The following is a 16,957-nucleotide window of genomic DNA, read 5'->3' as shown; positions in this document are numbered from 1 at the left end:
ATCCGCGAACAACATACACCAAGGCACCTCACCTTGTATTTGTCGCGTCAATTCATCCATCACCAAGAGAGGCGAATAGAAACGAGCTAAGAGCCGATCCCCGGTGCAACCCCATCGAATAGGAAGTGCTCCGAGTCTCCTCCTACCGTCCTTACCCTGGTCTTAGCTCCATCATACATGTCCTTTATCGCTCTAATGTACACCACAGGTACACTTTTAGCCTCTAAGCATCTCCATAGAACATCTCTTGACACTTTGTCGTAGGCCTTTTCTAGGTCAATGAATACCGTGCAAGTCCCTCTTCCGCTCCCTATCTTGCTCCACCAATCTCCTTATAATATGAATGGCTTCTGTAGTCGAGCGCCCTGGCATGAATCCAAACTGGTTCTCTGAAATAGACACACCTTTCCTCACCCTCATTTCCACCACCCTTTTCCATACTTTCATAGTGTGACTTAGCAACTTGATACCTCTTTATAGTTCTTCACGGCTTTGAATGTCGCCCTTGTTCTTGTACAAGGGAATCATTGCACTCCACCTCCATTCTTCCGCATTTTCGCCGTCTTGAAAATGACATTAAACAACCCAATCGTGTACCACTCCAAGCTTACCTACCGTACTTCTTCCAAATTCCCCGGGAATCTCGTCGAGTCCCGCCGCTCTCTTCGCGCATCCTACGAACCGCTCCCTTAACCTCCTCAACCTTTATACTCCTACAATATCCAAAGTCGTGACGCCTATCAGAGTGCTCCAAATCTCCCAACACAATGTCTCTGTCCCCTCCTTCGTTCAAGAGTTTATGAAAGTATGATTGCCATCTCTGCCTAATGTGGGCTTCCGTACCAACACTTGCCGGCCTCGTCCTTGACGCACTTCACTTGATCCAAGTCGCGTGCCTCTCTCTCTCCTCGCCACCCCAAACAACTTCTTATCCCCACCTCTGTCCTCTAGTTCTGCATAAAGGCGTTCAAAGGCTGCCGTTTTTGCCGCCGAAACTGCCAACTTCGCCTCCTTTCTCGCCATCTTATACTTTTCCCTGTTCGTCCGCTTCTCTTCATCGTCCTTGCTATCTACCAACTTCACATATGCCTGCTTCTTTGCTTCCACCTTCCCTTGGACTTCTCCATTCCACCACTAATCCCCTCGGTGCCCACCACGGCGGCCTCTTGAGACCCCCAATACCTCTCTAGCTGCTTCCCTAATGCAACTGGCCGTCCTATCTCACATACTGCTCACATCCCCCCTACTATCCCACGTTCCCATAGCCATCAACTTCTCCCCCATCTCTAGGGCACTAGACGAAGTCAAACTCCCCCACCTAATCCTCGGTCGGTCATCCACGACCCTCTTCTTCTTCTTCTTCCTCCTTATCTCCAAATCCATCACCAATAACTTATGTTGGGTCGTAAGATTCTCACTCGGGATGACCTTCGAATCTTACGAGGCCTTTATCATCTTTTCTAAGGAGTAAAAAATCTATCTGCGTCGCAGCCACCGAGCTACGGAAGATTACTAAGTGCTCCTCATTCTTCGGAAAACTCGAGTTGGCTACCACCAATCCAAAAGCCTTTGCGAAATCCAGGAGTGAGACTCCTCCACCATTCATGTCCCCGAAGCCAAATCCTCCATGCATCTCGTCATAGACCCTCGAAACAGACCCAATGTGCCCATTGAAATCTCCTCCTATGAATAACTTCTCAGTAGGCGGTATACTTACCACCACTTCGTCCAAGTCCTCCCAAAAGCACCTTTTTTCCTCCTCGTCCAAACCGACATGGCGCGTAAGCACTAATAATGTTCAGGTGAACCCTCCAACGACCAACTTAATCGCCATCATCCCGTCATTGATCCTCCTAACCTCTACCACCTGATCTCTAAGGTCACTATCTACTAAGATCCCTACCCCATTCCTATACCTCGACTTACCCGAGAACCAAAGCTTGTACTTTTCCACATCCTTAGCTTTAGGTCTTACCCATTTAGTCTCTTGGACGCGAGCAATATTAATCCTCCTCTTCTTAAGAATCTTAACTAACTCTATGGACTTTCCCGATAACGTCCCAATATTCCAAGACCCTACTCTCAACCTAGAAGCTCCCTCAACCCCCTTAGCCCCCCCAACCCTGGTGTGCAAAAATCAGTATAACCAATAAATCAACTAAAGAAAATGATATTGGTTTATCGATATCGTGTTATTGGATTAAGGGTCTTTAAACGGTTTTGTAAATTTTTTATTGAACCATTGGTTCGATTTTCTATTTTAGCAAATGGGTAAACCGATAACACAATAAGATATATTAAAATTACCTTTTTATCTCTAATTATATTATTAGCTTTAGATTTTAAATACAAACCTTATTTCCTAAATTCTTATTTTCGTTCCAGGGCCCTATTGCCGCAGGCGACACTTTAGTTCTCTCAATTTAGGGCTCTCGCCTCCCTGCCTCTCTCAACAAGAAAGAAAACAAGTTTACTTTAGCAATAATGTTTTTAAATTTGCTTTTACTTGTAATTTGTGTAGACTTTAATGCATGAAGGCAATGTATATATCAACAAATGAAAACAAGAAACATCAAATAAACATAGACCATTTTCTTATCGGTTAAACCAAAAATCGAACCGTTATGGACCCTAAGTCTATTAAGCGAAAACCGATAACGAATATCTTATTGGTTAAGCGTGCTTAAAAATTAAAAATTAAAAATCAATAAATGAAACTGATAATGCACAAAACCAGACCGAACCGACTGATAAGCACCCAAAGGGTTCAATTCTAAAGGGATATGACTCAGGAGGTTACATCTACAGCGAAGAAAAATAATTTTACCGGAGTGACGTGTAGGCTGTAGCTGACGAGGACATGATCTATTGTGTCCGCTTAGATGTAACAAAATGATCCTATAAACTTTTATGTTATTTTTACAAACCTCATGTATTATATTTTATTTATTTCTTGTGAAAATAGTTATACAGCTAAAATAACATTTGTTATGAATTTACCATTCCCTACAGAACCAAATCTCTTATGATAACTTGTATATTAATATATAATATAACGACGTGACATCTAATTTCCCGAAGAGGCGCACGCTCTAAATGAAATAAATAAATAAATTAATCACTCACGATATCTATTTCAGACATTCCCTAACAGTCCAAATTTCAGAATTTTTTCAAACGCCAACACTTTTCCATTTGTTAAAGCTTCACATTTCAGCACGCCGTGCTGGGGTTGTTCCAAGTTTTAACTAGGAATATTTTGCCCAAATATTATTTCCAGTCTTAAAAAATGGTATTTATCAATTACATTTCAAACAATAACTAAATATTAATAAGAGGTCCAAGACTTATCATCCCAGCTGTTTCTTACATACTACTACCTATGTTCTACCTTTTGCCCTCAAAGATAAGATGTATAGCTAAACTACTATTACCTGGACCTCAAAGGTAGTATATCCAAAAAATAACGACTCCTATGATTAAGTATCCATGGTATTATCTTAATTAAAGTGACTTCCAATGCTTCTATTGTTCCACCTCGCATTAATTCAATCAAAATCTTCATATTCGTTCTTTATTTGGCTCAAATTAGGAAGCTAAACAGCAATTTGCCTATCATAATTAACCTCATCACAAAAACATAAACAATCCAACAGCTTGTTCAAACAATATCCATTAAAAATATCCAGTAAAAGATATAGTTACCAAAATCTGCTAGACATTATTATTGTCCTCCCAATCTTCTTCTTGGCTCTCTGAAATTGGTTTCCTACAAACAAGTCTAGTCATCATATTATTGTTCAACAACATCAATACATGTGAAATATTTATATGCATGTTAATATCACCCACTTCAGAACCATCAGAAAACTATTCAGGTGAAAAAATCTTCGGAGTAATCTGATGGCTACACAATTAAATGCACTATCCAAATATGTTATAGAACCTTAATGTTCAAAAGTTTCATCTGTATTGGGATCAAACTCAGTTTCATCCTCAATTCAGCGTATGTTATAAACATGAAGAAGCATTGGCGAACCCAATTTTCTTTCATTTGAACAGTTTCTTCTCTTTTGTGACTTGGTAAATTTTCCCTCAGGATAATCCATAAAAGAACCATTCTCTGCTGAATTGTTGGCAACATGCTACTTGCCATTCATCTTTAGTTTTTTAAGATTACAACAGAACAGAACTGAAGTGATATTAAAGGACGAATAACATGAAAACAATTAGATTCCACAATAATTAAGAACTCATTCAAGAACATTGCAATTAAATAAACAAAATACTATCATTTTCCTTGTCGAATGCCCCAAAGGAAGTAGTATGAGGTATTCTTTTTTAATAAAAGAAGCAAAGCAAAAATCTGTAGGGCTCAGATGGTGATCCATGCCCTTCACAGTTCTAGTGACTTAATCACTATACTATCCAATCCTTCTTCCAAAGATGGAAAAGCTAAAAACAAATAACAGAAAACAAGAAGCTGGAAGATACCAAGAAGCAATACATTTTATAATCATGACTCCACTTTTCCTTCCCTATTCTCGGTATACATATTCACATCTTCAGCAGTTCTTCGAAAATAAATTCCTAAGGTAAAATATGAAATTTATTTGTAATATGGTAACCATATAACCATGAATTACTACTATTTATTACTCCCTATGTCCCAATTTATGTGAAGGGGCTCGGAGTACGAGGGTCAGAACAGTCAATTTTGATTATGATTTCATGCATAGACTCTTAAAAAATTTAAAACAAAATTTACATATTGGAAAATCACCAAAAAAAAATAAATAAATAAATAAATAAATACTACAAGCAAATATAGCTCATGATTCAAAATATTTTGTTAAAAAAAATGCTTGAGAAAATTATAGTGAAGGATAGAATATTATCATTTTTTATTTTTATTTTTACTCCAGAAAGGGAGCAGATCATTGCATCCACACGTAATATTAGTAATATGGGTAGCATCCTTACTTGCACATATGTAAGAAGGGAGATCGAGTACATGTCATGGAGAATTATGCACGTTAATATAGCCTTAGCATAACTGGTAAAGTTGCTGCCATGTGACCAGGTCACGGGTTCGAGCTGTGGAAACAGCCTCTTGCAGAAATGCAGGGTAAGGCTGCGTACAATAGACCCTTGTGGTACAGCCCTTCCCGGACCCTACGCATAGCGGGAGCTTAGTGCACCCCGCTGCCCTTTAATATTTATCTGACTAAACTAAGTCTCATAAGACCTAACCTCTTGAAAAGCTGATTAGTATTTGCTTCAACCACTTCCAGCAGTCTTTGAATCTACCAACTTTACCACCTCTGGCAGCAGTACCCTGAAAACACCATAATGGTGATTCAAGCTCCGCTCCCCTTGCAATCTGTGAACACTTCCTAGTGCACCAGCATTGGAGTTTGCGGTAGAAAAAAATATCCGTCTAACTCTTTGATGGACAAGCGCCATTGCGCACATTGCACATGGCTCCCAAGCCAGGTAAATGTCACATCCAGTGCATAGATAAGGTCTAAGGGATTCAGAACTATGGCCATTAGTTTGGATGTCAGACTCCAAATGACATAGCGCTTTGTAATCAGGAAAAAGTTGTCGATCCCTGGCAGCAGAATATTCAATGGCTACAATAGCCGCATGCCGCAAAGGATGCCAGCAACCAGAGCTTTGCAGTGCCCATCGCCAAGGATGTACACAAGCAACATTATTGATTATATGTTTAAATTCACCAATTGAACGGTCCAAAAGCAATCTTTGCTGGTTGAGATTTTCTAGATAGTTACAGCAGCTACGTTCCTTGCTGACCTCATTTGCAAGACTGGCTGAGGATATTACCTGATCACAAGCACTTGCAATTACCTGCTTAGTTGAAGGATCTACAATAACAGCAGCGTTGACCACCTGACCAACAACAGAAGATGTTGCCAAATCAATGGTATGTCTCATGAAACCGAAAATTGATTGCGAGTCCTCTTCACTAAATCCAGTTATGCCACTGATATTGTAGGTTGGCGGATGATACGAAGTAGGCCAGAGCTTGCACTGTTCTTCCCATTCTTCTTTTGATGTTGCAGCATATTTGCAAACTCTTGTGATGAAAGTACTCAATTGGTACGATTTGACAAGCTCAAGAACCACAACATCAGTTTCAGCAGCCACAGATAACAGCAGAGATAATTGAGGTTTCCCTCCATCAATGCACTTCTTCTGCACACGCTTCACATGCTGCAAATTTTCCAATGGAGCAATGTGATTCAACTTCCTGACTAGAGTATTGGCATCTTTGGGTTCAATGACAGCAGCAAGCATGTTGACTGTGGGTTGGAGGTGAGGAAGAAAGGATGGCTTTTCAGGTATGTGAATGATTTCTGGAGATACATTCACTGTATTTTTCATCCTCTCAGTTCAGTTTGCTGTAATACAACCAGAAGCAAGTTTTCCCAATTGAAAACTATAGAAATCAATTGCTGTGATTGTGGAAATATTACCTACATCAGAGATTCAACTGAAATGAAATAAGAAATGCATACAAACTATGCATGTATTGTGAAAATCATAAACTGCATAATTGTTCATCTATTGTATAAATCATTCACCATTTACTTTCCATCACATAAACTGCATCAACACTGAAGAGTATGCGGATATGTCAGGTCAAATTATAGTCAGTAGAATATTCAAAACTGTTTATCTCTTTCACGCTATAAAACGACTAGTAATTTTGCAAAAAACAACTCTACTGGCCATGACAACATAATCTTGAGACCTTTACTATGAACACAAGAAAGAATGAGAAAAGAAGAGAAACATAGATGTATCAAATATGAAACCAATTAAGAGAAAGAAACGAATAAAGAAAAGAGAAACTGTCTTTCATGCAACTAGTTCATACTCATGCCTTGTTGCTACGTTATAGCCCTGCTACATAGTCAAATTTTTGGACACCATAACTTATCCAAGGAATTCACTGATGCTAAGAAACTTTAACCATAAAAAAAATAAAGGAAAGATACCATCATGTCATGTTACAGAGAACAAATGTCAAATTACAGAGAACCAGTCACCATGGATATTAAATTCATTGATGCTAGTGATATCTCTTCTTGGTTTTTTAAGTAAATTGAGTTGTAAAATATTGGAGGTCAAGGATTAGGGTAGATAGTTAGTAGGTAGTAGAACGTTTTCTCCCTTCACAGTGGTAAAGCAGGGTTCTAGTATGGAGCATCTATCTGTTCCCTTACCAGTATTATTACTATTATGCTAGCTTTGTCTTATGTTTTGATTTTATTACTACTGTTGCTTCGTTTACCTCTAATATTTGTACTGTTAGTACTTTTCTTTCTTCACTATTTTCATTATAGCTTTTATTCTTCCATTCCTTCAAACTATTTTCTGAAAAACGATTTTCTTGAGCCGAGGGTATATCAGGAACGACTTCTCTACCCCACAAAGGTAGGTTAAGGTCTGCGTACACCCCACCCTCCCCAGACCCCATTTGTGGGAATATACTGGGTATGTTGTTGTTGTTGCTGCTGTGTTGTAAAATATATCTCATGGACATTAAAGTCAGGTTACAGCACCAGCAATTAGCATTCACCAAAGACAAACATTACATGAAAAAGATACATTCTCAAAAATTGGTAAGGGAACTTGCATTTCTATCATTATCAAACTAACAAGGTTTGCTGTCCATGACTTTTACTTTAACAACAGAGAACTAATATTGAAGGTCAATATTAAGGAAATGTAGTTTCTAGTGTTGTATGCCTAATGTGCTTCAACATATTAGGAATCATGTATCAAAAAGATAAATTTTTAACTCAAATAGCTGGAGACAAGCATTTTAGGCTAGAATGATTAGTAGCTGGTTTGGAGGTGAGTCATGCAGTTACAAAATCCTGCATAAGTAATGCCACATTTGGTAGTTGGTTAGGAAGTAAGCTATTCATTAACCAAACGACCCCAAACCCAAGGTTTTATTAAGAGAAGGACAAACCAAGCACTTGCTTAGTCACTTGGTAAAAAAGGCCAAACTTGACGTCTGGCTATTGTAGAAGCGTCCAAGCTGCGATAGTTTTTTAAAAAGGGGCAACACTAAAAGACTTCAGTGTTTTATTAGTAGATAACATTGGGTACAGAAGTTTAAAATAATGAAAACTATAATGACCAAGGCGTTTGTGCCATCAAATTACACCATCTTATCTGAAAATGGTAGACATGAATTATTTTTCAGAAGTATCTGAATTTATAAGAGAACCAGAAAAGTTGCATCGACCATTTCGTTCCTCATCATTGCCAACCATCTTCTCCGAAGTCAACTCTTGAAATTCACAATGAGTGGGAAAGAAGGTTACTGCATAATTTAGTCTTTAGTTATTATGCTAATAAACATAAAATTATATGGTAGGTTTGGTAAATAGAGGTTTGAATTTAACATTACGTGACAATATGATACCCTCCCACGACCTGCAAGTGGAGATGATTTTCTATCTTCCACAATGACATTTGTGTCACTTAAACATGGTATCTACAGTCCTCCAATTGTTTTGAAGAACCAAACATGTGATCTGAGAAACCAGTGTCAAGGATCCACTCAAAAATTATTATTTTATGATGCAAGATATGATTGAATATCATCTCGTTGTGCAATAGTTGCCATAGAATGGAATTGACTAGTTTCAGAGTCTTTCATTTTCAATGATGATTGCAGCAAGCTTTGAAATACTTTAAATTATTCAACAGTGAATGGTGCGGAGGAACTAATGTTCTGGATTTCTTTGGTAGACTTTGCCTTATTTGCTGACTTTATGGTGGAAGATTATGCAGTGTTTTGACTGTATGGAGGAGCACGTAGATGATGTTCAAACACTGCATAATATTCCACCATACAGTCGAAGGAGAGAAACTCTCAATAATAATAATATTCTCATTCAGAACCTAAGTGCACACAACTATAATCATAACCAGAATTAGTGTGCACACCACAACGGAGGTACCAAAATCAATTAGTTACTCATGAGGAATGGATCCAAATCCACATGTGCACATCACGATCATATCAATGATCTCACGGACTCAACAATCTCATATCAATATCACAATTAAACTCTCAATAGTCCCCATATCTATATCAAACTAGACTCTGAATAGTCTCCATCTCCGTACCGCAATCGGATTCACAATTTTCAATATCCATATCACAGTTATCCACAATTAAATCATAACACAAAACAAGGAATGGTGATAAAACACCACAATACATGACAAAGTAAAACTCAATATATGAAAAGCAACATGTACAAAGATCTATTATGCTTTCTAGCAGGTTAATAGGTCTGATATGAACAAATAATCACAACACATATATGACAAGCTAGTAATGTTTTACAATCAAGTATGCTCATTTAGCTACCCGAAACACGTATAGATGCTCGTCACTCCATATATATGTTACCCCCACACATGTATACACATAACATCTCATTAGTTTGAGCAAATTTTCTTATTGAGGTCAAAGTCTTAATATATATCGGTCCTAGTAAGCTTTCAACCTTCCAACACCGCTTTTCGACGCCCAAATACGTCAAAATCACTCAACTCTAGAAAAAAGAATACTTAAGAGAGTCAAATAGTTCTATTAAACTCTAATCTATAATTTAATGCATTCTAGGTCAAAGTCAACCACAAGTCAACCCTTAACCCACATAGTCAAACCTCAAAATAAAATGCATATTTGGGTTACCCATAAGCCCACGAGTTCAAATCCATTATTAGTTTTCCGCTTTGAGTTCATTTACTAGCTCAAATCATCAATTTATCATTTTTAGGACTTCGTCTAAGAATCCTCAAATTCCACTTGTAAATCCATGTTACAGACTAAATTTCAATGGCTAATTAAGATATAATCATAAGAGAGCATTTAGATCACTTATCTGCAATGTATGATCGAATTCCTTTCTCAAAATCTGTAACGGCTCACTTGGTTGTTTTATGTTTTTTTAACTCTTTTTCCCCAAAATAATCTTCCCGTAGTTTCATCTTGGTGGATGAGTGGCGTGATTCCCGAGCCAATCGGGTGAGTTTCGGATTAGAATTAGCAAATTTTAAAGTCCTTAAGAAAAATGAGCAAGTTTGACCAAAGTCAATATCGGGGGTAAATGGGTCTATATCCAAGTTTCGTCGATTCCATTAGGTCTGCAACGGGATTTATGGCTTAGTCAGGTAGTTGGTTCAGGTCCCTAGAGGCTCGGGCATGATTTGGGCTTTTGTTGGAAACTAGTGAAAGTTTAAGTTAAGAGTTGACCACGGTCAAGGTTACCCACTTCTGCGACGCCGCATCTGCGAGGGAGTTTTGCAGGTGCGACGTTGCTTGCCAGAATTCCTTTTATTTCCCCAATTCGATTTCATTTGTTCATAGCTCAATTTTGGGAGCATTGGAGCTCGATTTTAGGCAATTTCAAGGGGGTTTTGCTCGTTTAAGCTCGGGGGTGAGATTCTGACTCTCATTTCAATGTTTCTTCAATTCTTCCTTATTTGGGATTTAATCCACAGTTTGGGCTGGAAAATTGGGAGTTTTAGCCCTATGTTGAAATTGGGTTTTTCTTGAAATTGGAAGTAAAACCATGGTTAGTTTTGCATGATTTTCTGGGTTTAGACTATTTAGGTTATGGGTAAACTATTTCTAAAATAAAATTGCAGTTTCTTCCTTCGGGCTTGGGTTTGACTATTGTGGGTTCCGGGTATTAATATAGCAATATGGTTGTCAACGGACTCGTATACTCATGTAGACCACGTAATTGATAGATTGGGATCGATCTGAGGCTTTGAGGAAAGAAAAGACGCTCTCTCGAGGTTTGTGACACGTTTGCTTGGCATTCGAGGGATGTTAAGGCTTGACTTCACTTGAGGGATGTTTTTGTTAAATAAAGGCTAAAAATGGACTAATAAAGAGGTAAGCGCGTAACGGAAAGGTCTCGTACCCGTGATGTGACGGGCATTGGTACGAGTACCGGTGTATTGTGTTGGGTTGTAAGGTACTTGTAGATACGGATTGCAACCCAAGAATGCCAAAGCTTATGGGCATTAGCTGTTATGTGCCATGTGTTTAAATTTGATTGGATTGTGCTGAAATCCTTAATAACCTCGTACCCTCTTGATAAACCTGTCGATGAATATAAATGGAAATTGTGGCAACTAAGTTTGATGATTGATGAACTTATATGAATTGTTGGCTATTAAGTCCAGAGGTTGAGTTATTCATTCTCTTATATATTCAATTGTACATGTGGTTATGAAGGGCAGGTTGCACGCCTGCAACAAGTTACATTATAATGCAAGGTCTGATGATTCCGGGTGGTATATGGACTTAGCGGTCCCTCATGGGTTGCACCTTCCATACAGTCTCGGAAGCTCTGTATGTATACGGAGCATACTGCATTGCATTGCATTTCATTACTTTCCTTATTTGGTTATGTGAGTGACTTCGTATATGATTCTTTGACTACTTGACTATTTGTTTATATGCGTAAGTGACGCAAGTGGTTCTTTTATACTTTGTTAGGGTGATGATTTCGGTTATGAGACCAAGTAATGGGTAAGGATAATGGAAAAACGGAGATTTTCTACTTTACTTCGTCACTGCTTCATTTGTTGTCGGTTTATGACATATAATGAGTACACGTGTTTCCCATACTCAGACTACACTTGCTGCACTTTTTGTGGTGCGCATTCAGTGCCAAGCCTATTCTGGAGGTTGTGGTTAGCAGCCTGGCTGTTCCGCAGCACCCCTCCTTCCTCTATCATTTAGCATTCTGTCTTTTCTGTTTGTTCAGATGATGTATTCGCAGTTTTAGACTTGTATTGCCCTAATTTCCAGAGGCTCTTCACCAACCTTGGGTGGTTTGGATAATGTTTCTTTCGCATTCTCTATTATGACTTAATATGATGGGTAATCAGTTCTTCTCTTTACTTCTTCCGCGTACATACTTTATTGTATCGTAATCGTAGGGGTTGACTTACCTATTGGCTGGGGAATAGGTGTCATCATGACATGATTTTCGGGTCGTGACAAAAATCTCTTTAGATGAGTTCCTAATACTGAAAAATATAGAAATAAAATTAAAAAAAATCCCTAGAAAGCCTTTTATATCCCGGGTAATCATTGCAAATGCGTCACCAGGCTCACAAATGTGGCCAGGTGCTTCACAAAAGCGAAGGCCGCCAGATCACCAGTATAGCAAAAGCGACCCTAACCTTCGGAATTGCGATAGTCATTGTTTGACCCAAGGATCGAAAATGTGATGAGTACCTAGTAGAAGCAAACCCCCACTAGACACCTCAAGTCCGCAATTGCAATCCGGTGACCACAATTGTGGTGCACCAATACTAGATTTGCACCAACATTATTTTGAGTTCAAAATTGTGCCAAAACTTTTCTAAGCTCCTCAGTCTCAACCCGAATTATACCAACAACTTTCAAAACACAAAATCAACTTATCCAATGCTTCAAAATATAAATGAGACGCAAAATATAAAATGAGATGTTAAAATTAAAAATGAGGGGTTGGATTGTTACACTTACAACTGTTTCATTAGAGATGTTTCAATAAACAAGTACCTTGTTTGTCCTCAAACAGGCGATACCATTTCATCTTTAACTAATTGTAATTTTCATGACTACACTACTCAAGTTGGAGGCTTAATTACTAATTTTTAGTTATCTTGCAACACTCCAAGAATTTAAGGACTGATATTGCGGTATAATTTTATAGAGTTGCAAGAACTAAATAAAATATGAACAATTTTAAATAAATTGAAATCCAATATTCACTCACCACTACAACAGTTTGATACCTAAACTATTTGTTGTTGCTAATAAAGATAACTTTATTAATATTATAAACTTTTGTTTCCATGAAGATACTTGAGAAATTGTTTGAATAGAGAATCTAACACCAGATTAAGCACTTAAGGTCAATCAATAATGATTACGTTGGGACCAAGATTAAAAAAAATCTTGACACCTAAATAAATACTCCGTAATATAACAAACTTTCTGCAACAAATGATTCTATATGACCATTATTGACTTACTAAAAATCCTGAAATTAATAGTTTTTTCATTTGTTCCACCATTTTTCCGATTTATTATCTATAAAAGGTTGTTAAAACATATCCTATAAAAGGGTTTGTGTTTAGAGTATCTCACTTCGGTCTTGACTCCTTTCATTTTTTATATACAAGGCTTAGTTTGTCCAACTCGACATTCATCAAGCTTGTAAACTCTTAATTCACCATAGCCGATTCTTCTTCATCTTCAATGCTTGTATCCAATAATCCTTTTTCAAGTGATATATTTTATTGCTTATCGACGTTCATTTGCTTAGAAGTTGTTTTAAATAACAATGGAAGGTCAGTAGCCAAACTTTAATGTGGTCATTCTTTCATTTGGGCATGTAACATAAATCTTAATTTTGAAAGATTGTCTAGTAGCTAGGACGTATTTTGTATAGTTCATCCATGTAAAGGTTACTAGATCTGCTGCTTTTGGAGATTTGATTTAAAAAAAATAAATAATTATCATTGGTTTTAAATAATCTATTAATTCTAGGTATTTGTTCGCCCTACTTTATTCCTTTTTTGTATGTTTATGATTTGTATTTACGAGGAAAAAAAAATTGGACTTACCGAAAAAAAGAATTGGGCAAACAAATACCTGAAATAGTTCATAACACCACAAATATTAACAAGTCTAAACAAAGTGATTAACTAGAAATAATTTTTTTTATAAAGCAAAGCCCCCCAAAAGCAGCAGATCTAGTAACCTTTACATGAATGAAGTATACAATTATGTTCTAGCTATTAGATATCTGCGAAATTTAAAATTTATGTTACATACCATAGGAAAGAAATGTCTACAGTGAAGCTTGGTTATGGATCTCCTATTGTTATCTAGAACAACCTCCAAGCAAATGGAGCATTCAGAAGTAGTCATGATATCACTTGAAAAATGGAGCATTGAGGAACAGTCATGATATGTTGGCCAGATGTTACTCTGGCTATGAGAGCCTTTTTCCTGTTGGTGCTAATCTACCTAAATGTTTCACTCACAATTGTATAGTAATGGTTTCTAAAATTCCCTTCCCCCATCTGTTTACTGATATATACCCATTAGCTTGTGCAATGTGATTATTAATTATTTTTTAAAACTACTTGGCTCCATCTGCATCTTTTTTCATTAAAGCCCACGCTTTATTTGGGCTTTGCGCTTAAAGCCCCAAAGGACCTTAGAGCTTTTTGCACTTTTCGCTTTTGATAGCACTGATGTCTAGCTTGCATCCCCGTGCCTGAACTCAACTGCACCTAGAGGGGAAAAATAGAAATATTGCCAAGCAAGTCTGAGTACATCCAACATCGTACTTAGCAAGTAACATCGACTCCCTAACTCAAGATTGGGGCAAGACTTTAAAGAAAACATCAAGCTATGTATATGAAATTCAAATCAAGAAAGACATTTCATAAATCTCCGAAACATCTAAAGATTTGAAATCAGATAGGGAACTTTAAACTTAAACATTTTCATCTCATCATAAAGTATCTCAATAACTGGGGAGTACATAAGCTCACTGACTCACGGTGTCCAGTCTTGGATAACGACTAGACTAGAAGAACCGCCATGCCATAGTGACGTATGGTATGACATATCCGACCTTGGGTATCGACTCGATCAAATTACCCGTCTCACTACATGGTATGAATGAATATCAAAGGTTGCCAGGAACATGTATTTCTCTATCTCAAACTCCTACACTGAGGCGTGCAATTTCTAGGCCTAAGCCCTCTCAGTTTACCATTTGTACTCCCAAATTTTTTCTTGGCACTTTTGACCCTCAAAATCAATCTCAATAGTGAATTAATAACCCAACATATTATTATTCTCAAATAAATCATTTTTAAACATATTCAAAATTCAAAGCTCCAGACCTAAATGAAGGCAGTAAATATGACTTTTATTTCAAACGTGCTCTTTATTTTTGGAAACAAGTTCATAACTTGATTAAAACATGGCATATAGTGCTATCTTCACAATTTAAATCATAAGCTCAAACATTCATAAAAACATGTCATGACATACTCAAGGTAGCACAGATCATAATTTTCATGAAAGACATGGAGAATTATCGTTTGCTCGCCCTTACAAGCTCACATTCACTTTCTGGACATTTTCATGAACACATGGAAGGCATGACTTTAAGTAAACGAAATTCAAGAAAGGGTACATCTGAACTTACCTCAATTTCTTTAAATTGAGCTCACGTATGCTCCAATTAATCAAACAACATCCAAACACGTTCAAAAACAATCAATCTACAACAAGAAGATCATATCCATCAATTTATACTCAAATCAAATTTAATTCAATCCAATTTATACTAATTTGGGTCATTTATACCATTAAACAATTAATTTCTAAAATTTGGAAACACTATTCGTCATCTCTTCATTCAAGTCTAATGGATTTGTGTAATACTTCAATGCAGTGATGTCTTCTACTCAAAATAATCTTCTAGACTCAATCTTTCATCTTAAACTTTACATAGCAACACCATATATCATCAAAGAATAAAAGAAATCATAGAGAGAGTAAATGGGTTACCTTGAATGAAGATTACTAGGCTTTGGAGTTGTTGAAATAATGATTCTTCTGAAGTCTCTTATTAGTGTTGCCCCTTTTTAAAAAACTATCGCAACTTGTACGCTGCTACAATAGCCAGATGCCAAGTTTGGTCCTTTTTACAAGTGCCCAAGCAAGTGCTTGGTTTGTCCTACCCTTTATAAAACTTTGGGCTTGGGGTCGTTTGGTTAATGAATAACTTATTTCCTGACCAATTACCAAACGTAATATTACTTATGCATGATTTAGTTACTGCATAACTCACTTTCAAATCATCTACCAAACGACCCCTAAGGGCGGGATAATAATTTAGGGATTGCTTAATCCCGAGATAAACCCAAAGATGTCCTTTTCCAAGGTTTTTCCCCCAAAGTCTTTTGCAAATTTCAAGATTAAAATCGGAAATAAAAGTTTATCCCAATTTATCTGGATACACCGAACACATGTTTTATATTATATTATGTATATCCCATTTTTTAGTCTAATGAACCAAACATCTCCCAATAAAATATATCCACTAAATAATTCCATCACTATTTAGTCCCCGTATTATAGTTCCATCATTATAATCTCAGGATAACTTGTTTCCCAACCAAACAACTCCTACACAGTATGATTACCAAAAAAAAAATTCGATAAAATTTGACCCCACTTTAAGTTAAAATACCCAAAACATTAATTAGATCAAATTTATTATCAAATGATAGCCCAATACACAGTATGATTACCAAAAAAATTGAGGGACATTGAAGCGAACATAAGTTAATGGTCAACCTCCAAAATATGAATATTTTTCCTTTCAGCTACACTGTATTGTTGAGGAGTCTTAAGTATAATGTCTGATACGTAAGAACAACTATGCTCAATAACATAGTCCTTCTAATCATGTGGGGAATATTATTTTCCATTATGGTCAGTTCGAAGAATCTAAATGCATGATTGGAAAAATATTTTTAATTATCTTGTGAAATTGCTTAAACATAGGAGTACTACATATGATTTTTGTTTCATCAGATAGAATTGTTATCAATGATAGTAATGAACCACCTTGCTCCTATAATGCCTAATTGTGCTAGTCCCCAAATATCTCTATGAACAAGATGAAATGGTTTTGAGGATCGTAAAAATGGTTAGAATAAGTTTTTCTTGGTTATCTCGCATAGATACATGCATAATTTACATTGAAACACAAAGATATCTTTATTACTAGTAAATAACTTTGGGTACAGAAGTTTCAAATAATGAAAACTATAATGACCAAGGCGTTTGTGC

At 36.9% G+C, this 16,957-nt stretch overlaps 1 protein-coding gene across 9 annotated transcripts; it reads right to left on the bottom strand.

Annotated features, from left to right (window-relative positions):
- Positions 1 to 3,748: 3,748 nt before the first annotated feature.
- Positions 3,749 to 15,804, bottom strand: LOC132043902 (tRNA-specific adenosine deaminase TAD3-like). 9 transcript variants are annotated; one of them, XR_009411953.1, is made up of 4 exons: positions 15,668 to 15,804; positions 15,303 to 15,378; positions 4,984 to 6,500; positions 3,749 to 3,769 (listed from the first exon to the last, which is right to left on the bottom strand). XR_009411953.1 is itself a non-coding variant. In XM_059434361.1 (4 exons), the coding sequence occupies exon 3, from the start codon at positions 6,406 to 6,408 to the stop codon at positions 5,281 to 5,283; it is 1,128 nt and encodes a 375-aa protein (XP_059290344.1). In that variant the 5' UTR covers positions 6,409 to 6,500; positions 15,303 to 15,378; positions 15,668 to 15,804; the 3' UTR covers positions 4,083 to 4,192; positions 5,254 to 5,280. The 9 variants fall into 9 exon arrangements, 7 of the variants coding, with proteins under 7 accessions (XP_059290344.1, XP_059290350.1, XP_059290346.1 ...); XR_009411952.1 differs by lacking the exon at positions 3,749 to 3,769 and adding an exon at positions 4,083 to 4,192; XM_059434361.1 differs by lacking the exon at positions 3,749 to 3,769 and adding an exon at positions 4,083 to 4,192 and having other exon boundaries at positions 5,254 to 6,500.
- Between the last annotated feature and the right edge of the window lie 1,153 nt (positions 15,805 to 16,957).

This window comes from Lycium ferocissimum, unplaced genomic scaffold (genome assembly GCF_029784015.1).
Source record: "Lycium ferocissimum isolate CSIRO_LF1 unplaced genomic scaffold, AGI_CSIRO_Lferr_CH_V1 ctg300, whole genome shotgun sequence".
Classification (NCBI taxonomy): Eukaryota; Viridiplantae; Streptophyta; class Magnoliopsida; order Solanales; family Solanaceae; genus Lycium; species Lycium ferocissimum.
The sequence above is the reverse complement of the archived record's forward strand: the minus strand, read 5'-3'. Positions and strand labels throughout refer to the sequence as shown.